This window comes from Cynocephalus volans, chromosome 9 (assembly GCF_027409185.1).
Source record: "Cynocephalus volans isolate mCynVol1 chromosome 9, mCynVol1.pri, whole genome shotgun sequence".
In the NCBI taxonomy this organism is placed as follows: Eukaryota; Metazoa; Chordata; class Mammalia; order Dermoptera; family Cynocephalidae; genus Cynocephalus; species Cynocephalus volans.
In genome coordinates, this window is record NC_084468.1 from 85,515,212 (window position 1) to 85,539,189 (window position 23,978).

General features: G+C 32.4%; 1 protein-coding gene across 6 annotated transcripts in view; it reads left to right on the forward strand.

The window, feature by feature from the left end:
- The window catches only part of RAP1GDS1 (Rap1 GTPase-GDP dissociation stimulator 1), a 133,596-nt gene that overhangs the window by 68,296 nt on the left and 41,322 nt on the right, over window positions 1-23,978 (forward strand). For 4 of the 6 annotated variants that reach the window (XM_063107601.1, XM_063107602.1, XM_063107603.1 and 1 more), the window contains one exon: window positions 11,423-11,569. The exons of the other annotated variants lie outside the window; for them this stretch is intronic. In XM_063107601.1, coding sequence (XP_062963671.1) covers window positions 11,423-11,569 — 147 coding nt within the window. The remainder of the gene's footprint in view (window positions 1-11,422; window positions 11,570-23,978) is intronic. 6 annotated transcript variants of the gene reach the window in all.

Here is a 23,978-nt window from a genome sequence, read left to right on the forward strand (position 1 = left end):
CTTCATCTCATTCATCATTTATAATGGGCATTCTTCACTCAGAATTCTGGTAAAATTAAATCAATCATTTTCTTAACTCATGATAGGATAGTTCTAGGATTTTCAGTAATATTTTTCATTAGCTTTCTAAGACATCTGAATTTCAAAATGTGTGGAAAGCATACACCGAGAATTAATGGGCTCTTTGAAATTTAAAATCTAGGATTCTAGTCTCAGTTATAAAATGAACTGGTATTGAGTAAAAAGACTCAGTGTAGTATTGTGTCCTTACATTTAAAATTAGTCTAATTTGGAGATCCGCAGAGACCACGCGCCCTGCAGCACCAGAGCACGATCAAGCAGGTATGCCTCGCCACTGCCAGACTCCATACCCAGCCAGCTGAGTGCGCACTGACCAGAGAGGTGCCCCACCGGAGAGGAGCAAATCCCACGGAGACCATGCACCCCACAGTGCAAGTGAGCAACCAAGCAGGTAGGTCTCACCACCTCCAGACCCCATCCCAAGCCCGGCCGAGTGCACACCAACCAGAGACGCCTGTCCGGAGAGGTCTGAGATCTGCGGAGACCACGCACCCTGCGGCATCAGCATGCAACCAAGCAGGTAGGCCTTGCCACCACCAGACCCTATCTCCATCTCCAGCCCAGCCGAGTGCACACCAACCAGAGAGGCACCTCCCCAGAGAGGCCCAAGACACAAGGCAACCACGTGCCCAAGGCGCCAGCAGGCGACCAAGCAGACACTCACGCAGCTGTGCCAAATTGGCAGCCCCAGCAGCATCCTAGCCAGACAATAGTGTCGAACGAGTGGACCGTGAAATCCCTTGCCACAATGACTAAACATCAAAGGAAAGATACTAGAAATATGAAAAATCAAGAAAGTACACCACCAAAGGGTAATAACTCTTAAGCTCTAGATCCTATAGAACAGGAAGCCCTTGAAATGTCTGACAAGGAAATTCAAGTGGTAATTCTAAGAAAACTAAATGAGATACAAGAAAACCCCAGCTAGACAACACGATGAAACGAGGAAAAGTATACAGGACCTGAAAGAAGAAATGTACAAGGAAATCAATGCCCTGAAAAAGAAAGGAGCAGAGCTTGCCAAGCTGAAGAATTCATTCAACCAACTAAAAAACACAACAGAGAGTTTAACCAGCAGGCTAGAACAAGCAGAAGAGAGAACTTCTGACCTTGAAGATGGGTTGTTTGAAATAACACAGGCAGACAAAAAAAAATTAAAAACATTGAAGAAAATCTAAGAGAGATATCAGACAACCTTAAGGCTCAAATATCTGAGTCATGGGTATTCTAGAAGGGGAGGAAAAAGGAGATTGCATTGAAACCATATTCAACAAAATAGTGGCAGAAAACTTCCCAGGTATAGGAAAAGTCACAGATCTTCAGGTTCGGGAAGCTCAAAGATCCCCAAATGTATTTAATCCAAAAAGGTCTTCTCCAAGACATGGTATAGTCAAATTGGCAAAACTCAAAGACAAAGACACAATCTTAAAAGCTGCAAGAGAGAACCGTCAAATCACCTATAAGGGAGTCCCAATCAGACTAACATCAGACTTTTCATCACAAACCGTAAAAGCCAGAAAGGAATGGGATGATATATTCAAAATACTAAAAGACAGAGATTGCCAGCCAAGAATACTCTACCATGCAAGGCTATCCTTCCAAAATGAAGGGCAAATAGTATATTTCTCAGACAAACAAAAACTGCAGGAGTTCACTACGACACGACCACCCTTACAAGAAATTCTCAAGGGAGAACTGGGCTTGATACCTGAAAAATAACTACCACTGCCATAAAAACTCAAGAAAAATCAAAACCCACTAGTAAAATAAAAATGGCAACAATAAAGAGAAAAAAAAAAAAGTTAATCTACAACCCAAGAAACCAACAAATACAGAAGTCAAACAGTAAGTCAGAAAGAATGGAACAAAAGACACATACGACATCCAAACAAAAATCATTAAAATGCTAGGAGTAAATCAACACTTTTCAATAACAACTCTTAATGTAAAAAGATTAAATCCCTCAATCAAAAGACACAGACTGGCTGACTGGATTAAAAAGGACCCAACTATATGCTGCCCACCTCACCTATAAAGACTTACATAGACTAAAAGTGAAAGGATGGAAAAGACTTACCATGCAAGCAGAAATGAAAAACGAGCTGCAGTAGCTATTCTTATATTTGAAAAAATAGACTTTAAACTACAAAGCATAGAAAGAGATAATGAGGGCCACTACATAATGATAAAAGGATTGATCCATCAAGAAGACATAACAATCATAAATATATACGCACCCAATGTCGGAGCAGCCAGATTTATAAAGCAAACTCTATTATTTCTAAAGAAGGAAATAGACACTAATACCATAATAGCAGGGGACCTGAACACCCCACTATCAATATTGGACAGATTATCTAGGCAAAGAATCAGCAGAGAAACACAAGATCTAAACAATACACTAGACTCTAGACCAATTGGACTTAGCAGATACCTACTGAACATTCCATCCAACAACCTCAGAATATTCATTCTTCTCATCAGCACATGGTTCATTCTCCAGGATAGATCACATGTTAGGTCACAAATCAAGTCTCAACAAGCTCAAAAAAATTGGAATTATCCCATGTATTTTTTCAGACCACAATGGATTAAAATTAGAAATCAATAACAAATGAAATTATGGAAACTATACAAACACATGAAAATTAAACAACATTCTACTTAATGACATGTGGTTCCAAGAAGAAATCAAACAGGAAATCAAAAAATTTATTGAAACTAATGAAAACAACAATAATTCATACCAAAACCTGTGGGATACTGCAAAAGCAGTACTAAGGGGGAAATTTATCACATTAAATGCTTACTTCATAAGAATGGAAAGATGACAAGTGAACAACCTAATACTTCACCTTAAAGAACTAGAAAAACAAGAACAATCCTAACCCAAAGTTAGCAGATGGAAAGAAATCATTAAGATCAGAGCAGAACTTAATGAAATTGAAACACTGGGGAAGAGACTGCCTCTTCAGCAAATGGTGCTGGGATAACTGGATATGCATATGCAGGAGAATGAAACTAGACCCATACCTCTCACCATATACTAAAATCAACTCAAAATGGATTAAAGAATTAAATATACACCCTGAAACAATAAAACTTCTTAAAGAAAACAAAGGAGAAACACTTCATGAAGTTGGACTAGGCACTGACTTCATGACTACAACCCCAAAAGCACGGGCAACCAAAGGAAAAATAAACAAATGGGATTATATCAAATGTAAAAGCTTCTGCACAGCAAAAGAAACAATTAATGGAGTTAAAAGACAACCAACAGTGGGAGAAAATATTTTCAAAATATACATCTGACAAAGGATTAATATCCTGAATATACAAGGAAGTAAAACAACTTTACAAGAGAAAAACAAGTAACCCAATTAAAAAATGGGCAAAAGAGCTAAATAGGCATTTCTCAAAGGAAGATTTACAAATGGCCACAGACACATGAAAAAAATGCTCAACATCACTCAGCATTTGGGCAATGCAAATGAAAACCACAATGAGATACCATCTCACCCCAGTTAGGATGGCTAATATCCAAAAGACTGTGATTGATAAATGCTGGTGAGGTTGCAGAGAAAAAGAGACTCTCATACACTGTTGGTGGGACTGCAAAATGGTGCAGCCTCTATGGAAAACGGTATGGAGGTTCCTCAAACAACTGCAGATAGATCTACCACATGAGCCAGCTATCCCACTGCTGGGAGTATACCCAGAGGAATGGAAATCATCAAGTCAAAAGGTACATCTGTTCTCCCTCGTTCACTGCAGCACTATTTACACTAGCTAAGAGTTGGAACCAGCCCAAATGTCCTTCATCAGATGAGTGGATACGGAAAATGTGATATATCTACACAATGGAATACTACTCTGCTATAAAAAAGAATGAAATACTGCCATTTGCAACAACGTGGATGAACGTGGAGAGAATTACATTAAGTGAAATGAATCAGGCACAGAAAGAGAAATATCACATGTTCTCACTTATTTGTGGGAGCTAAAAATAAATACACCAATAAATGGGGGGGAGACAACAATTACAATTCCTTTAAGTTGATACAACAAGTGAACAGATATGAGGTTGTTGGGAGGGAGGGGGGAAAGGGAGGAGGGAGGGAAGTTTCAGTAATGGGCCACAATAATCAACCACATTGTATATTGACAAAATAAAATAAAATTTAAAATAAAATAAAATTAGTCTAATTTGTATATTGTTTTTAAATCAGTATTTTCAGAACTCAGCTTTCCAACTTACCTTGAAAAAAGAATTTCTGATTAATTTGCCACTGATCTTTATAGTTTCTAGTGATAATTACTTGGCAAAAATAAAGTACCTGAATTATAATGATTCAAGGGTTTTTTTTCCATTTAAAAAAACCCACATGTAGTATATTAAGTACTTCCTGTGTGCACAACAGGTTATTATACACAATAGAGATAGAAATGAGCAAGAGAGTGTCAGAGCTAAAAAGAAGCTCAGCAGTCGTCGGCTCCTGCTTCCCCATTTCAGATTAAGAAACTGACATCAACAGAGGTTAAAAAGCTTTCTTATGGTCAAACTTATAAAAACCAAAATTTTATAAACCTTATTATAGTTATTTTTATGGTAAGTCATTACCTCAGTGATATTACAGTTCTTCTGTCTTTTTTAAAAATTTTTGTTTTGTTTTTTTGTTGCCTCCCTTGATCTTGGTGTAAGAACACTACACTCTAATCAACTGAGCTAACTGGCCAACCTACAATTTTTCTAGTATTAAAAACTTCTTACCTTACCTTATTGAAAATTCTTAAGTTAACATTTCAAATTTTAGGTAACAAAGATTTCAATTTTCTCTTACAGCCAGAACAAGTCCTAGAATTTCATCGTGTTCTTTTCATTCAGTTTCTCAGAGACTTTAGCTTATGACATGTCTACAACTTTTTTTTACTTAAAATCTTACCTTCTGTTGAAAATAAACCTTTTTACTTTTTTCCTTACTCTTAATTGCTATAACTTAACTTGCGTTACATTATGAGTTACTTAAAAAGTGATTGGGAAAAATGCATATAATCCTATGTATGATAGTGGAGATGGTGAAAAAGTGGGGAAGACTGTACCTGATGTCTTCTGCTTTCTCTGTGAACTAAGAATGGTTTCTGTTAACGCAGTAGTTGGAAAAGGGAGGGAGCTTTAGAAACTTTTGAATATATGGACAGGTCCATGGATAATGTGACAGGAATGTGTGAAAAGTTTGTATAGTGCATTTAGGCTTATTCAGGCTTATAGGCCTATAATTTTACAAAGTTAAAGAAGAGATTATATAATTTGTTCATTCTTTGCTGTACTTCTAAATGTTGTCATTTAAAGCACATTTCCTAGGAATTTAGAAAATTGTGACTCTCTGTGAGTTTTAATATGGGTATGAAAATTGTTATTATGCTGTGCCACTTTAAGTTCTGAAGCAATTACGTGTGAAATAGATTTTGTCAGTCAAATTCTGTTTAGTGTGCACTTTAGACAGCTATTGTATGATATAGATTGGTCTAAATATTTGTTAACTTCATAGATGTGCTAAAAAAGATTTTTGGGGAAAGGTATAAAAGAACTTTTCAAAAACAGCTTCTGAATTCTTGCTAAGAAAGTGAGATTATCTTGCTGAATTAAATGGCAAAGTCAGCATACCTTTTTTTAAAGTGTTTAATGAGAGAACATTGAATTAGAATTCAGACTTCCTAAGTTCCAATTCAGAATGCTGATAATTAACCATCATAATTTCTTTAAGCAAAGTATATGGTTTATAATTTATCTTTTTAATACAGTAATACTGCTGTTACTGTTGCTAAAGTACAATTACAATAAAAATTACTATAAAAAAGTATTATTATCTCAGGGCCTTACCTTTCATTTTGGCTGTCAGTAACCTTAAAAAGCTGTATGTATGTATGTAACTGTATGCTGCATGCCATCTTTAATTATGTTAAACACCTAGCATCTACTCTAGTGCATATGTACAGCCTGTGCACAGTCAACATCGTTAACTAACACTTGCAGAGCATAATGTGCAGAATGCTCTTATAGAAGACAGTGAGGAAGTGGACAAACTCATGACGCTTCAGAATGTTAAAAAAAAAATCTTTTCATTTATTAAAACTTCTTTAAAAAACAAAAGATAATTTAATCAACAGTATCTCTACACACATACCTTCTCTTACTCTCAATATTAATTTTTAACAAAATTTAGATGAAAGCTGTTGCTGAGTATGATCAGCTCTTGCTGTTTCTCTCATGTACTCATAATTTTCTGTGGTGCTGCATCATAATTGTCACCACAGTAACCATTCCTAATGTCACAAAGGATTATAACTTCTGATAGGAAATAAGTCATTTGAGAAGGTGGGTGCATAAAGAAGTAAGATCCTGCTATTATACAAATAATTATAGGGTGGGAGAAAAACTAATATCAAATATGTATGTAGGAATAAGTTATTATTTGTATTTGATACAAGAATTTCTGAGAAGAAATAAGAAAAAGGCAATGTTTTAAATCATAAAAGTGGAAGGTAGCATGAACATTATAGATTTTAAATTTTAAAAATAAATTAATATTTTAAAAATTAATCTTAGATAAAACTTGTTATTGCAGATTATGGAATTCTTTTACATCACAAACTTTTCTTCTGGGACCTCTTTTCATCTTGTTGATAGTCAAATAAAGTAAAAGTGACGTTTCTTTAGAATGAGAAGGGAAAGGGAACTTGTAATTGAGTTGTTACTACATGCCAGATGCTGACTGCATTAAGGGCTTTCATGTGTTTTATCTCATTTATTTAATTTTTACTGTACCTCAAGAGATAGAGGAATTATTGTTCTCATTTTATAACTAATGAAATGGAAATGTAGTGACTTTAAATCACTAATTGTCCAAGTTCACACAGCTGGGAAGTGGTAGGGCTAAGATTTTTAAAATCCAGTTCAAATGCCAAAGCACTTCCTCTAGCACCAGGCTGTCTCTCCAGTTTTCCTCCTCAGTAAACTGGTGATGATAGAAATCATAATAAGTGTATTTGGTCTATAAGCATGGATATTTTTTAAAAGTTCCAGAATTGTTTCTATCTAATCATACTGTTACATATGCTTGATAGCCAGTTTCCTCTAGCTACTTGTCATCTTTTCCATTTTCTTTTCTTTTAAATTCTAATACCTGTATATCTATACATTTATCTCTCTTCCCCTTCTTCTCTCCTCAACTTGAACTATTGTGTTTTTTCACACGTAGTGTACTCTTGACATTAAATTAACTGCCTTATTGAGTATACAAAAAACTGGACCGTCAGCCAACATCTGCTCTTGTATATTGTGAAATAGGTGCAGCCTCAGCCATCAGATTGCCTAGATTTTAAAAATCTGATACCAAGTAGTAGTGAAGGGGTGCAGCAACAGGAACTCTCACACATTGCTGGAGCAAGTATACAGTGGCTTTGGAAACTCATTTGTCATTATCTAGAAAGTGGAAGACAGACAGACTCTTTCACACACACACTCATACACTCATTCTCAACGTGAATGGTAATTTACCAAAGCTAGCCAAAGTCCTCATTTTTCAAAAAAATATTGAGTGGCCTCTTATATAGTAGTATATGTGGCATTCACTATCCACAAGGACCAATGCCTATTTGGGGAAACATAAAAGTAAATTTGAAATTAGTATGCACTGTAACACTTGCCACAAAATTTATATGCAGGGTTTCTTTTTAGATCTTTTTTTCAACCTCAGTGTATAATTCGTACCTGATAATAGAATACCACCTTGGTAACATTTTTTTTTTTCTCATTTGTGAGACATTAACCGTGATACACAAGTTTTTTTGCTCTTTTCTTTCGCATACAGAAAGGTAATGGAAGTCCAGTATCTATTTGGATTTAAAGCCTTACTATTACGTAGTGTGAATAAAGATCATACTTGTGCTGGAAACTAGTTTGTGTGACAGATCATCATTAAAGAATGTAGCAGGACTTAAAGCATTGGTGGGCTACACTTTCTCCAGTGGTTGGATGCCTCTTAATTATGGAAAATTCAGGTGTAAATTATATTTTTAAAGTGACAGCTCAGGATGTCTCACAAATTATATGTTACTTATTATGAGAAGAGTTGAAAGTGAGCCTATGCTCAGGGATATAAAAGTTTAGGATAAGTAATCTTTGGGAATTATTTTTAAGTGGACAGTACTACTCATTTTAACAGCATAACATAAAGCTATAGAGCTACCTTGGCTATGGAAAACCAATTGAAATGAACTTGTGCAATGACAGTTGTTCTAATATATTTAAAATGATTTGTAAACTCCTTTAAATACTTATTCTATCATAGTAAACAAACAGCATTATCATTTGTTCCCTTGGATTCTATTAAATATTTTAATAAAATTCTCTTTTACCTTATTTTCCTGGCTTATTTGTCAAAAAAGAAAAAAAAAGTTTCCACAGTGGTGGTTGGTATTTTTTGAATTCAGATAACTATTATTGTAATATGTGCTTTGATTTGCATTTCTTCTCAAATTTGACAATAATGTAATTTCTAGTAAAGATATTGAATTTATGCTTTGCAACCATCTCTCAATAACACATGAGCAAAAAGCTCATTTGAATAGGCAATTCAAATGAGAGGGAGGGAGGAAGGGGATGGAAAGAGAAGGAAGGAAAGGAAGAGAAAAACAGCATTGTGGTCCTGAAACAGACAAATAATTTGTGTTTATTAACTTCACTGAACAAATTTGTTGAATAAATTTGTATTTAACCTATTGAATTATTGAATTTTTGAACATTTAATAGCTTTGTGTTGATAGGAAGCATGCTTAGCGTTTAAAATTCACTGCAAATAGGCTTCACATATTTTCTTAGTTTACTAGTACATAAAATTAAGGTTTATTTTAGCTGTTCTGTAAGATTTCTTTACGTCCTAAGCATGCACAATTTATTTTTTAAAAGCCCATATTTACTCAGCAATTAGAATTGAATACTATTTGAGCTTTGCAATTAAGGGAGGGGCTATACTGATCATTCACATTATTGAATGTCTGAACATTTAGGTTTGTAATCCTAATGTTCAGTTTTCTGAGACATCATCCACATATAAATTGCCCAATAATTTAGATAATTTACATTTAAGTTATTGGAAATAAAACCTTGGAAATTAGATTTCTAAATGAGATTTGACCATCATTCTCAGCTGTTTTATCTGACTAGTTACCTTGTCAGTGTAAGAATTTTCTGTGATCTTATTAGCTGATTAGCATAGGGTCCTGTTCTGGATCTATATAACAATACCGTAGCCTCTCCCACCCCAATTTATGGAGGATATGTTTCAAGACCCCCAGTGGATACCTAAAACCATAGATGGTACCACACATAGTACTGAACCTTACATATACTATTTTTTCCTATACCTACATACCTACAATAAAGTATAATTTATACATTAGGTTTAATAAGAGATTAACAATAATAAAACAATTATAAAAATGTATTAAAATATATTACACATATATTAAAAATATGAAAGTTATGTGAATGTGGTGTCTCTCACTCTCTCAAAATATCTTCTTGTAATACCATACATACTCACCTAGTTTATTGGACCAGATAAGGGGGGACTACAGTACAATAAATCTAAGTGGACAAAACTGTTTTCTTTGATTTTAATATGGATTTCTGTAAATTTTTTGAAATTATGAAGCTAGTACTTCTAAGGCCCTGCCATGTAAGTTATATGGGTATAAATGTATATGTGTGTATATCAAGAAATGATGTATATTAAGTTTCATTGTCTAATATGATTCAGCAAGTTATAAAGATATGACCTTAGTTTCAGTCCTTTTATTAAGAAAATGAAAATATTTTATTTACTAAATTCGTGGCAGTAACTTTTGTGAGCCATTTCTTTTACTTTTTTATCAAAAATCCTTTTTCATATATTTTGTTTATTTTGTTATATTTTTATATACTTTTGTTATAGTTTTATAACTGAACTGTCTGGTATAGCAGCCACTAGCCAAACTTGGTCATTGAGCAATTGAAACATGAATAGTCTGTTACCAGCCAGCTGCCAAAAAAAAAAAAAAAAAAAGTGACTAGTCTGAATGGAGATGTAATATGAGGGTAAAATACAAAGAAAAAGTGGATTTTGAAGATTTATTATGAGGAAGAGAATATAAAAATATTTCATTAACGATTTATATATTGATTGCCTGTTGGATGTTATTTTAGATGTATTGGATTAATAAATATTACTAAAATTAATTTTCACTCGTTTCTTTTTACTTTTTCAATGTGGCACTACTTAAATTAAAATTATACATGTGGGGCAGGTCCAAGTGTAGTGGTGTTTACAAGTAATTGATCACAACCAGTTACAGATTTATTTCTTCCTTCTGCACTCACACTGGTACACTTGACTTGCCAAATGAGTGAATGAATGAGTAAATAAATAAATAACACACGTGGCTCACAGTTATGGCTGTATATTTCTATTGGACAGCACTGTGTGAGACTATCATGTTTTATATAAGGAAGTTAGATTTAGAAAGACATGTTCTTCCTTTCTATTTCCTTCCTTCCTTTCTTTCTACTCCTATGTTCAAAGGTTAGAAAGTACACTAAAGCTATTCATATGTTCCAGCAGTTAAATGACATCAGTTCTATGCAATGTAGATGTACACATAATGGAAGGTACGTTTGACCATCATTTGATCGTGGTTGTAATGTTGAAGTATATTGGTGCTCTGGAATAGAGGGAATAAGGAAAAACACAAATTAAGAAGGAAAGTGGGGAACATGCTTCTAGACTATCAAAAATGCCATTAAAAAGACCCTAGTAGCAATATTTAGGAATTACATATTTTGACCTAGGATTATACTGTGTCCCACACTTTTCTTTGATAATAGCTGACTTTGAAAATCACTGATAGGTATGTTTAGTGGTTTTCAAGCCAAGGGAAAAAAACTTATAGAATATCACTTAGTTCCTATTTTTCTTTTATACAGAATTGTCGTTTATTAGAGGGGGTAAAAAAAAAATTCACAACATAAACTCCTAGGACACAGAGAAGTTCTTTAAGCTCCCATACAATGCCAATGAGAATAATCTTTTTTCACTTAAAAAATGATTGTCTCTTTTCCCCATCCCACCCCCATTTCCATGTTTATCTATTTTGTTTTGTTTTTCCAAAGAGACTTTTAATGCCCTGCTTAGGTTTATTTTCTACTTACTAAATAAGGAATAACACTGTTATGTTTTGTATTTGAAATTGTAAGGTACATTTATTTTTTCTTTTATTTTTAATTTAACTCTTTGTTTTACAGATGAGGGCAGAAGTGCAGTTGACCAAGCAGGTGGTGCACAGATTGTAATTGACCATTTAAGGTCACTGTGCAGTATAACAGATCCCGCCAATGAGAAGCTCTTGACTGTCTTTTGTGGCATGCTGATGAACTATAGCAATGAGAATGGTAATCAAAACTGAAAACTTGCTTTATCTCTGGGGAAAAATTAAAAATCATCTTTACTATAGTACAAAACAAAAATACTTGAAAAATGATGAACAAAGAATTCATAAGTGGCATATAAAATTAATAATTAGCCAATATTAAATTACAGTGTTTCAAAAATACAAAATGGTCTAATTTACTAAACGGAACTAGTTTTTGAAGGGTTGCGCATGTTAACCAGTACTGAAAACAAAAACACAACCCTATTGTGTGGTTTAAGCTTTCTTGCTATGAACATTTTAAAAATAATGTTAAAATAGCTTCATGTTTATAACTTTATATTAATACCAGGAGTAGCTTTAAAAGATTAACATTGTCTATATAGTATTCTTTTATCTAGATATTAGATTTACTTGGAAGAATTTTAAAACCCTTTAATAAAATCTGGCTTTAGAAAAATAAAGTTCAGAGCAATTGTAGATAATCTCATTATAGAAATTGAATAAATTCTTGTAAACAGCAGTTTGTTTTCTCTGTAAAACATTTTTAGAACCTAGCAACAAATGGCATGTCAACAATTTTCATATAGCCTATATGGTTGTTAATTAAATGGACATACAAACAGTGATATTAAAGCTTTACAATATTTTTGTGTCACAAAATATCGTTCATTTCTTTATCATCTTATATGTATTACTGTGTGGATCAAACACTCATTCCATTATGTTCCTGACACGTAACACAAATAAGCTCTTTCTGTGGCTTGTTTTCCATGGCATTTTAAGTTGTAGTCTTTTGACAGAGACATCTTTTATTTGCATGTTGAACATGTATTATTGTTTTTTACTTTCATGTGTTTAGAAACGTGGCCCTTTTCTCCTTTTTTTCATTTTTTCCCACCTTTGGTGGTCATGGGTCTAAAGAAATATTCTCAATAATTAAAAAATAAAAAAGGTAAACCTTGATGACAAATGGTGAATGACATTTGGCCATTGGTGTTAGTGACAACAGTGAATGGTAGGAACTGTGGCAAATTGAAGATCCCTTGTCTCATTGAAAGGGGAGAGCCACTACTCTTCTCTAGCCAGTTGTTTCTGTATGGCAGTTTGGCCAAATACTGCCAAATCTTTTATTTGGTGGAGGGAGGAAGCTGAAAATCTAGCTTTTTATATGACATTTGATTTTTAAATGTTGGATTACATTTGCATTTCTAACATTGCACAAGCTAAACAGAAAGTATCTCTAGGTCTCATCCTGTCCAGGTGTCACCAGTTTAAACCTCTGATTAAAATTATCCATAATAATAATAATAAATAGTTTTTATTGATCAAATGGCTTGCCTGTTAAACTTGAGCTAATAACAAATGGTAGTCTTTATAGGATCAGTTACTTCTGTTTTTCCTCTCCTCTGGTGGGATCATTTTTGAAAAGAAAATGTCCTAAATATGAAAAAGAAACAAAAAGGAGTCTCTGTAATCCGCAAAATGAATAGCTAGTTCCTAAATAATTGAAGTTTGAGCATAATACACAGGTATCTGAATTGCATAAAGAAAACATTGGTCAGTTGTTCATTTTGATTCCTTTCCCTTTAACTTCATTTGGGCTTGGACATTTGAGAAAGTAGGAAAAGTACTAAGTCGGAGAATATTTTAGAAAGATAAATGAAAGAAACCAGTCATAAAGTTATTATAGCAGCTTTGGATACAATAGAATTAGTCTTGTTATGCGTCTAAACTAGTGATTAGTCCTTTGAGGAAGCTGTTCAAAAATCTCTGTAAAAGAATATCAAATAGTCTTCAAAAGTATCACTAATTCTAAAGCAGGCAGAGGTTGAGTCCCTATAAATAGGATATCACAGTGTATAGAGAAGTATACTGAGAGGGCAATAACAACATGCAGAGTGCATAGTCTAAATGCATGTATTTCTTTTTTAAGAATAGGATTTTTTTTAGTGTTCAAGTATTCCCAAGAAATAACATAGATACTTTAGAAAACTATATTAACTTTTCTCAGATTATTATTGGACTATCAGTGTTTTTGTTCCATTATTCCAAAAGCTGCAATTTGACTGTAGCTTTCAAAACTTATTAGGTAAAATAAAAGTAAAGATATCTTAGTATTTTTAAGGAACAAATACCAAACTTGTAACTATCATCTTTCCTCTACTTCCTTTTTACATTTCATCATGAGCATTATAGTTTGTGAAGTGATTCTTTTTCCTCTTAATGCTCTTTAACTTAAATTATATCCTTTTTGGTTTGTTTTGCATAATTATTAAGCATCTTTAGTTGTGTTTATTATTTACTTACTCTTTTCTTTAAAATTTGTATTTAAAGACTTAAATATTAGGTCTTCTTTACTAACTTCAAATCATTTGGTATTTATTCTGTCCACCTAAATGAATCACTGAGACAAAAAAACAATATAGCTGTTTGAAACTCAGGAGGCACTTTTTTTTAGCACTGATCCATGACATTTCTTTTTTATGTGTGTTTACTATTGAATTCTAGTATACAAGCCTCTACTAATTTGAGTAATAAATACATCCTTTATACTCCAGCAGAAAAATTATCTTTGCCCTTGGACCCAATAACTTAAACCTTATTCATAGTTAGGGAGTTATTCTTTAGCTCCATAGGTAATATTTTTTAAATATAGACATAAGAAAATACTGAAAATGGTCACAAAGATCCACCAACATAGGTTCCCTGAAACAATTTTCAAATTGTTTGAAAGTGGATTGACTGTAGACTGAGACTTAGGATATCTTTTCTTTTTCTTAAATAGGATTCTTCATTCAAATACTTCCTGTTCAAATAGTGAAACTTTGAGCATATCCAATTTTTAAATCCATTGAATAAGAAATAAAGCACGTTTCCTAAACACGTGCAAGACAGACATATTATGAAAATACTTCTTCAGTAAAGGTGTTTTTGTTGCATTTTACAAAGCTGTATATAAACTCAAAGTTTATCAGATTGAAAAGTTTTGAACCAGCTCAAGACTGTATACTCTTTTAAGCTATGAGCTGGGTATATTCTTTTTTTCTGCACTGAAGAAGCAGTTAAGACTTTTTATACTGAGATAGGTGTGTAATATCTGAGTAGTGAAAATTGTAATTCCCTAGCCAGAGAAATTGTGTCAATAATATTGTAAAATAAAATCGTTTTAAAATAAAACAAGACAGAAATAAAACTTTGTTTAGTAGAAATCATTATAAATTTATCCATTTTAGAAAATCATACCTGTTTTTCCCCTGGCAAAAAAGCACTTTTTAATTCTGTGGCCCTCCAAGGTAGCCAGAATATTTGACATTTGTGGCTATAAAAAAACATGTTGATGATTTGACATTCAGTGTGAGGGAATGTGTTGAACTTTCTATATTTTTTTCTTCATCTAGTTACAACTTTAAAGTTTCAGTTATTTTGTAGACAAGGAACTTGAACCTTTAATTGTAGATATTTTTATCTCATTAGTTTCTTAAATATCTTCCTAGCTTTGATTACCCAATGTCAAAATATTGCAGTAAAGACTGAAAATTTTGTTCAGTTATCTAGCGGTTTTCAAATAGAACACTACTTTAGCACATAGTAGGAGTTTGGAAAATATTGGTTGATTGGCTTTTCTGGATACTTAGTATTGTTTAAAATTTTTATTAACAACATCAGTACTTGAAAGAGAAATATATGTTATTGGAATGCATTTTCTTTGTTAAATAATTTAAAAGCATTATACTCTTTCTCAGTGTATTAGTTATATTCCCTAATGACGTAATTGGCAGTAGCAGAAAGACGCATTGAAAACATGCTGATAGTAACAAGTACCAGCTCTGTAGTTAAAAATTTCCATAGGTGATCCACAAACTTGGTAAGTCGGCATATGTACACTTGGAAATTGATTGCAGGTTCAAATAGAAACAAACCAGTAGTCTAAAGTAAAGCACCAGAGATCAGAATATCACTTTGTTGAGGAACCTATCAGTGGTCACCATTATTGTTATATTATAAGTTGCCATAATTAATCAGTAAATGTCTCATGGAAAACTCTTTAATTGAGGGTTTAATTTTTTTATTTGTACACTTTGTGCTACAGACACGAAATAGAGAGAAAAGTCTGTTATAACTCTAAGGAAAGTTATAAATGATTATAAGCATTAAAACAAAGACTAAAGTTACTCACTTTACAGGAGCTGTGTCATAAGAGAAATGTAGAGGCCATAAGCACGCCATCAGGAAAGGAAAAATTCGTTTCTTCTAAAATGGTTAACATTAGGGCTAGCCAGTTGGCTCAGTTGGTTAGAACATGGTGTTATAACACCAAGGTCAAGAGTTGGGATCCCCATACCAGCCAGCTGCCAAAAAATAAAAATGAAATGACTTACGTAATATACACAGTCTATGGCTTCTTCATCTGACCTATATTTTATATATACATATATGTGATATGTATGTCTGTATGTGTATATGATTTCTACAACATATGGAGGTAATTTTTCTAATATCTTAGTAGTGCTCTGTTATTGAAAGTCTAATTTCTTTTTTATGTTCCCTGAAATCTCTCTGGAATACCTTTTCAACAGTGTTTACATTTATTTGCTGTGTGGACATAACTAAACTATGACTGAAGGGAGGCCATCTGTGCAATTTAGAAAATGTTAACTCCTAGGACTGGCTGGTTAGTTCAGTTGGTTAGAGCATGGTGTTACAACAGCAAGGTAAGGATTTGAATCCCCATATCAGCCAGCCACCACAAACAAAACAAAACAAAAAATGCACCTCCTGGAGTGTGTGATTGAAGCACAACAACCAAATTTAAGTATGAAGCTCACTACTTAAATTCAGTTGTTTAAAATAGGCCAGTGAAGTATTTTCTCTCCTCTAATTTAAACATCATGTACTATTATCCTAGATTATAATGAACATTTTGTTTAGAAATACAGGTGCCTTTAGTTGTTGAACTTTTGTTAAGCAGAAAATTAAAAACAAATTCAGAAAAATTAGGATCAAAGCAATATTTCATATGTGGAGTTGGGGGCTGATTATTGTTCTTTGGGCAATAAAAATTTTACCCAATGATAATGTTAGAGCAGTAGGAGCAAAAAAAGAAAAATAAATAAATAAATAAATAAAGATCATGTACTATGTAATTAATTTTAGCTATTACTTTCATTTCAACCAATAGCAACCATTTCATAGTTTTAATCATGCTATTTTTCCAGTAAACTCAGTCCATAAACTTGGTTTAGTTTTTTTTTCTTTATACTTAAAATAGGAGTAGAAATGAATAAAAAATGATCATGATTAAAAACTACAACGCACTTTGGCCTGAGCTACATGTTTATGTTTTGGTATTACTTTATTACTGGTGAGAAAGAACATTTTCTAGATATTTGATATTTAGAAAAATGATTTGCCTGTACCGGCCAACCACAAAACAAAACAAAACAACAAGAAAAATGATTTGCCTCACATGAGTGAGACACTGTTTCCAAAGTTTACTTACTATGGATACAAGCTAATTAATAATTTCATATGTTTTTTAAATACTAAAATCTTTTTGTCTATCTCTACAAAAGAAAAAACAAAACAAATTCAGAAGTAAAGTATCTTTGCAATTTATTGTGTTGTTTTTCTTAATAATGTTAATTTTCCGGTATACTGTTTTAAATGTATTTTCTGTTCATTTTTTTCTCTGTTTATAAAAACATGGGAGATATACTTTTAAGTTCACATCTTTTGAAGCCCAGTTTGTCAAATTAAAGGACCCTAGTGTGTTAACAAGTGTTTTAAAGACTTTTATTGTGCAACTGAGTTGTTATGCTTTTTTATTCTTTATTTACTGTTGTTCTCTATTTACTAACTGTTCTAAAAAATTCTGAGTTTTTACAGTTTGTCCAACAGAACTTTATAATCAGTTTTCTTGAAGTAGGTTGCATTCATGAAGTTCTGCTACAGATGCCATGTTAAACAAATTGATTTCACTGAAAGAGATCAGTTAGTTACTCTAGTGCCTCTTGCTAATTTTGCCTATTAAATTTGACCAATTAGACTAGGTTAATTTTTATTTATAATCCTCCTAGACTATTACTACAATAATGCTGTTACTTAATGGACAGGCTGAGAGCTTGGTTTTTAGTAGAGGTATACCAAATGCACCTTTTGATCTAATTCCACATGGTTGGGTATTGGCATTAATATTCAACTTTGGCCATTATAGAATGAACTTCTGAATGCAAGAATCTGAAATTTTATCTCAGAAAAATGAAATGATTATTATAGGTTTTATGTCAGTGGTTTTAGTAGTGTAATACTTAAAGTTTGGCATTATGACAGGAGTAATACTATCTTGGCATTGTCAGCTTCTAGATTGCTCTTGCAGTTAAGATAGTGTGTTTATCATTGTGATACTACATAGATGCCCACTTTTAACTGAGGGTCATGGAGGAAGAGCAAAATATGTTTGCTCTTCTTTCTCTAATACGGTTTCCCTTTTCTTTTCTTTTTCTTTTTCTTTTTTTTGAGTTTATATATTTTGTTAATACATATTTATGGGGTACAGAGTATCAGTATTTGTCTACAGTATGTGATCAAATCAATATTATTAGCATGTTCATCATTACAAATCATAATTATTTTTGTGTCCCTTATCCAATTATTCCCTGTCTCCTCTCTCCCTCCCCCTTTCCCCACTATAGGTGTGACTAACATGGTTTTCTTTATGTGCTTGATGTCTGGATTGGAGATGATTAATCGTAGATATTATTGAATATTATTTTCAAGATTTTCCAATTGTGAAATTTTGAGGTGGCAAAGTTGGTTTTCTGATTTTAACTCATCTTCACAAAATGTAAAGAATTCCCAAATTGAACTTTTTACTGAAAGATTCATTGCCTAAATGGAATTAACTAAAAATTTAAAACAGCTCCTTTAATTTTATTTTGTTATAAATTCAAAAGAGAATAGATAATCTAATCTCTATTATTCTGCCTTGATTTGATTTTTAGATTTAATAGTTTTCACCATCATTAATTATTGCTGTGTTTTAATATTGTGGTAATATACATTTACATTTCAACCAATAAAATGTAATATATAAAGCATATAAATTTTCTCTGCACATGGAACACTTACCTGTGTTTGAAAATGAATATTCAGATAGTAACAATAAATCTGAAAGACCAGGACTTATTTTTATTATTGATATTGCTACATTAGTTGAAGCATGATGGTATCAAGCAAATGATCACTGATCATGCACAAATTTTCAGGTTCCAGAAATGACATTGAAGTAAGCAAGCATTGAGCTTTGGCCTTCTAAGAGCTGAGGCTAAAGCCAGAGGTGAGTAATATGAGGGTACTTATAAAAGTTCTTGGAAAGATTCATATTGTCTTTCGGTTCTATTTTCCCATGAACTTTTTGAAGTATCCTCTTAGATTTTGACCAAATATCTATTTGCATCTCTGAATTAGGCCACTTAAAAAGACCATTCAGAGAGAAACTGAAAACAGAAAGGTATGTGTAAAGTAACTTCTATAAAAATTAGTGATGCTGTTTTGTAACTAAAGTAAAATCCAATTAACACTGAACTGCCTAGACTTTATTTACTGAAAGAAAATTTTAAATACTATATGAAAACAGTATTGGCTAGAAATTGAAAATCTTTGGGATATACAGATGTATCTTAACAAAATTTGTGTTACAAATAATTTCTGTATAACTTTAAAGTGTGAAAAATAAACCATAATAATGCTTCAGAGTAATTAGTAGAATTTGTACTTTTAAAAAGCCATTATGTCCTTTTGTAAAACAAGGAATTTTTATTTTTAGAAACATGTTTGTAATGTATACATGTTGGGATAAAAATTAGCTTGCCATTTAGCTCAATTTGCTATACAAAAATTCAGGCTTAAATTTAGACTGTAGATGTTGCCTTTCTTAACAATGCCATAGGAAAGCAGAGACTGGCTACTTTCTCTTAATAAGAGATGCTTAAGCGAGAGCTGGAAGTACTTCTCTTAAAAAAAAAAAAAAAAGACCGGTTTTAAAAATCTGTTTCAGTTTCTTTCTGAGATGAAAGCATAGGATTTTCTTTAATCAGAGTAGACATATCTGTAGAAATTTCCTTTGTAGCAGTATTCATTATGACAAGCAAGAGTTGATCTGTAGCAAATATTTTAACCTAGACTGAGTATAAGGAAAAAAATTATCTACTAAATTAAGGCATAATCACTCTAGGTGTCATTATATTGAGAGCAGTAAAAGGATAATAAAACATTTTTCCTCTCATGATTTTTGCTTTGGGGCTTTTTTTGTTGTTGCTGTTGTTTTATATTACTCTCAGGCATGTAATTTTGTCATTTATCTTTAGAACATTTAGAAAAGGGAAATTTTGCTGTATAGAGACTTTTATTTTCAGAACCGAAAAAGAACTTTTGAATTCTCTTTTCTACTTTTTTATTGTTAACTTTTAGAAAGCAAGAAATGTATAAAATGCATTGCTTTACACTTCCAATATTCTCAGTACTAATGAATCTTGATTTGCCCCCTCCCCTGCTTTTTTGAAATTTCTGTCATTGAAATGTATAAATTAAAGGGGTAATCTGCATGCAAAACACATATGCATGTTTTATGTAAAGAAGGCTTTTAAAATAATTGATTTGAAGTTCATTTTAAACACATGTAAATAATCTAGTTTTTAATTCTCAACACTAGGTTTAGAATAAAAGTTCTCCTTCCTGATCAATCAACAAAGATACTAAGTAATATGAAACTGAAACGGGAATCTTATACATAAACATTTGTGTGTATAAAGTTTTTAACCACTAATTATCTTCTTGGTAGCTGTATTTAGGTCAGTTAACTTTTCAAACTTATAAGAGAGCTAAAACTTGCTTAAACTTGAAAGCTCTACTTCCCTGTTATATTATTTCTAATTTTTAATTTTCATATCCATTTTTGGAAATACAGATTTGCCTTTAAATCAAAGGCAGTTTTCTTCAGTCTTCAGTATGCTCAAATGGTTTTTAGCCCATTTGTATTAGAACTTTTCATCAAGACATATTTGCTCGTCAGCTATATACAACTCATTTGATTGTAGATAGGGTTTTTTGTTTGTTTTTAATTAAACTTTTTTACTTTGAGATAATTGTAGATTTATATGAAATTTTAAGAAATAATACAAAAACATCCTTTGTACCATTTACCTTGGTTACCTCAATGTGAACATCTTACAGATACATACAATAAAACAAACAGGATATTGACATTGATATAGTCAAGATGCAGAATATTTTCATCATCACGGAAATCTCTCATATTGCCCTTTGTAGATGGGGTTTTTAATGCAAGCTTGTAAATAACGATATTATATCTTTATACCGTGAATGTATACATACTAAGGTAGAAAGTGCATTTTGAATTTTGTGTGTCTTATTTCAACACAGTTTCATCGTTAAGTCCTATTTATCAGTAAGCTTAGTAATCTTAAAACATTGTCAGTAAGGGCTTTAAGAATAAGATAAACATGTTTTAATCTTTTTAAGAAACTTATTTTTAGTAATTGGTCAACATAACTTCATTTGTGTTACTGGAATTCTCAGCATAGTTTTCTGGACCTATAATCTAGTCTATACCAATGTTTTAAACATTAAACTGAAAACTCAAGGGGGAAAAGATTCCTCAACTTGAGATCTTCTCTCCAGATCTCCACTCGTTGGAGTTTCCATGAGTGTGACCTGAAGAACTTGGAACCATTGAAATTCAAATGTAGGTAGGTAAGTGTTCACACCAGCGCATGCGTTGATTGCCTTATATCTTTTTGTATATGCATCTGTATTGCACCCCCTCAGTGCCTTTCTTCCTTTTCCTCCCCATAGATCATGTAGGGCCTGTGTCATTTTGACATTATGTAATTTTGTAAATACGTATTTTGGTCAGTATTTGTCTGTGATGTATGTCAGAAGCTATTTTTAAAAAGTCTTCAGACGTTTATGACATTGTGCTGTCTAAAGACTGTCGTTCACACATAAGTGTTTGCTGTGTATGGGCCTGGGTTGCATTTTTGTGAATTGCTGTGTTTGTTGAGCTCTGATAATCATTCCCCTAGAGTTGCTGGTACTCATTGAGGGATGCAAGATTCTTAGTCTTGCAATTGTTTCACTTACTCTCTCAAATGTATCTAGAGGACATGAACTCTTTCTCATTCTAATAATTTCTGTTAGTCTTTCATTTAAAAGTCATTCTCCTGATATATTCATGGTAGTATGCGTGTCAGCTATTATCCTTTGAAAAACATTCATAAGCTTTCTTTAGGCAATTTTTTAAAAGTGATCAATTTGCTTCCATTGATAAGAATTAATTTCAATTTATCCCACACAAATAGGATCCCTACCTAATAATAATAATTTTTTAAGAACCTACTTAATGGTAACATACTAAGTTGTAACTGAAATAGGTAAACAGACTCAATCTGAAATTGGTAAACAGACTCAATATTCTCATAGGTTTAAGTAGAGTTCCTACATATTTAAGCAAGATGAGATGTTTAGGTGCTTTATTAATGTAATTTCTCTCAAAATATCTGAGCACCAAGATCTGGGATTCCTACCATGCTTTTGATTTTTTTTTTTTTTTCCTATTTTCACTTCTGCCAAGCACATCATTGAACTTTGGAATGTCTTTTCCATGTTTTCTTCACCCCTCCCCCCAAATCTCTTATAAAAATTTGGTAATTTTTTGACAACGATTCTTAACCTTTTAGTCTCAGGACCCTTTAAGACACCTAAAAATTATTGAAGACCTCAAATAATTATTGTAAACCTTTCATTTACATATATGGAGTATATCTATCAATATTTACTATATTAGAAATTAAAATGGAGAAAATTTTACAAAATTATTTAGTATAACAATAAAACCTGTTATATGTTAACAAATAACATTTTTATGGAAAATATTTTCAAAAACAAAAAATAAAACTGCTGAGAAGAATAGCATTTTATTTTACTGTGGTGTGTGATGGTGAAAAATGCAGTGGCTACTAATACAACTTGGTGCTATTGCCCGGGTTCATGCTAAAGTGCCAGCAATTTTACATACCATTGTTTTTACACCATCAGTGAAAATGTCAGTACAATGAAAAAGGCAAATAAAACCTTGGTATTTTTATATAAAATAGGTTTGACTTTGTGATCCTTTGAAAGGGTTTCAGGAACCCCACTTTAAGAACCATATTGTAAGATGCCTCATTATCCATAAAATGAAATATATGTATGTGTATGTGTATATATATATATATATATATATATATATATATATATTTCCACCCTCCTCTGGGCCTTCATTATCCAAGGAGAATGACTTGCCTGCAGTCAGTGTGAACAAATTTTTGAGTTCAGTATGATTACTGCTTTAGTTAGCATCGTAGAAGTGGATGGAAAAGAAAGTGCCCAATTGGTCCAAAATTAATCTGTCCAATTGGATGACTACATATTTTTCTCTTGTGTGTGGTATGTGTGTTATATGTGAGTGTATAATTAAATTGGCTCCTAGGTAGTTTTAAAACACATTTTTACGAAGCAACATGATTTTCTTGAGTTATGGCCATTCACACTATATGCCATTTGGCTATGCTATTTTTTCTCCTGATCTGCCACAATTTCAAATATTACTTCTTCAATTTGTATGCCAAAGATTGTGTTAAGCTCTGCAACATTTCTTAACTTTTTGCCCCTCTTTTCTATGAAACCAAAATTTATAACATTTTAAAAGAGGTCCAAGAAAGTGATAGAGATGCCAAGTTAGAAGAACATGAAGATCATCTTCTAAGTGGCTTTCTCCTGTTGAATTATCTCCTTCATAAAATTTATTATTTCTCTGATGTCCCTAAACTGTTGGATTTTTCTAGTTTGTACCAACAGAACTGAGGGGGTATGTGATGCTTACATATATGCAGACATATAGTGGAGTTTGACTCACACTCAATGCATGCGCTAGTGCTCACGCTTATGTACCTGAAATTTAATGATTCAACAGCTCTGCAGTATTTGGCAAAGTAGTCAAAATGAATAAATAAATGAATAAATAAATAGATAAAAATACTGCTACGGAGCAAGGATCTGCAGAGGTGATCCACTAATAAAGAACTCTGTCTATGGGTAAGTAATCATAATTTCTAACTTGGAAAACTCCTTAGTGTATGATCATTATAAATACTATAACCACAATGCAGGTATTCTGCCAATATTACATATAGGTTATAACACTATACCCTATAACATAATATAAATATTCTGCCTGTTATAAGTATTGTGAATCATTCGTTAATTGTTGAATTGAATATTCAGAAAAAAACACTCAAAAGCATAAAAATAGTCATTTAGTTAAGTATATTCTTTTATTTTTATCTCTTTTTAGAATAGACTTTAAAATT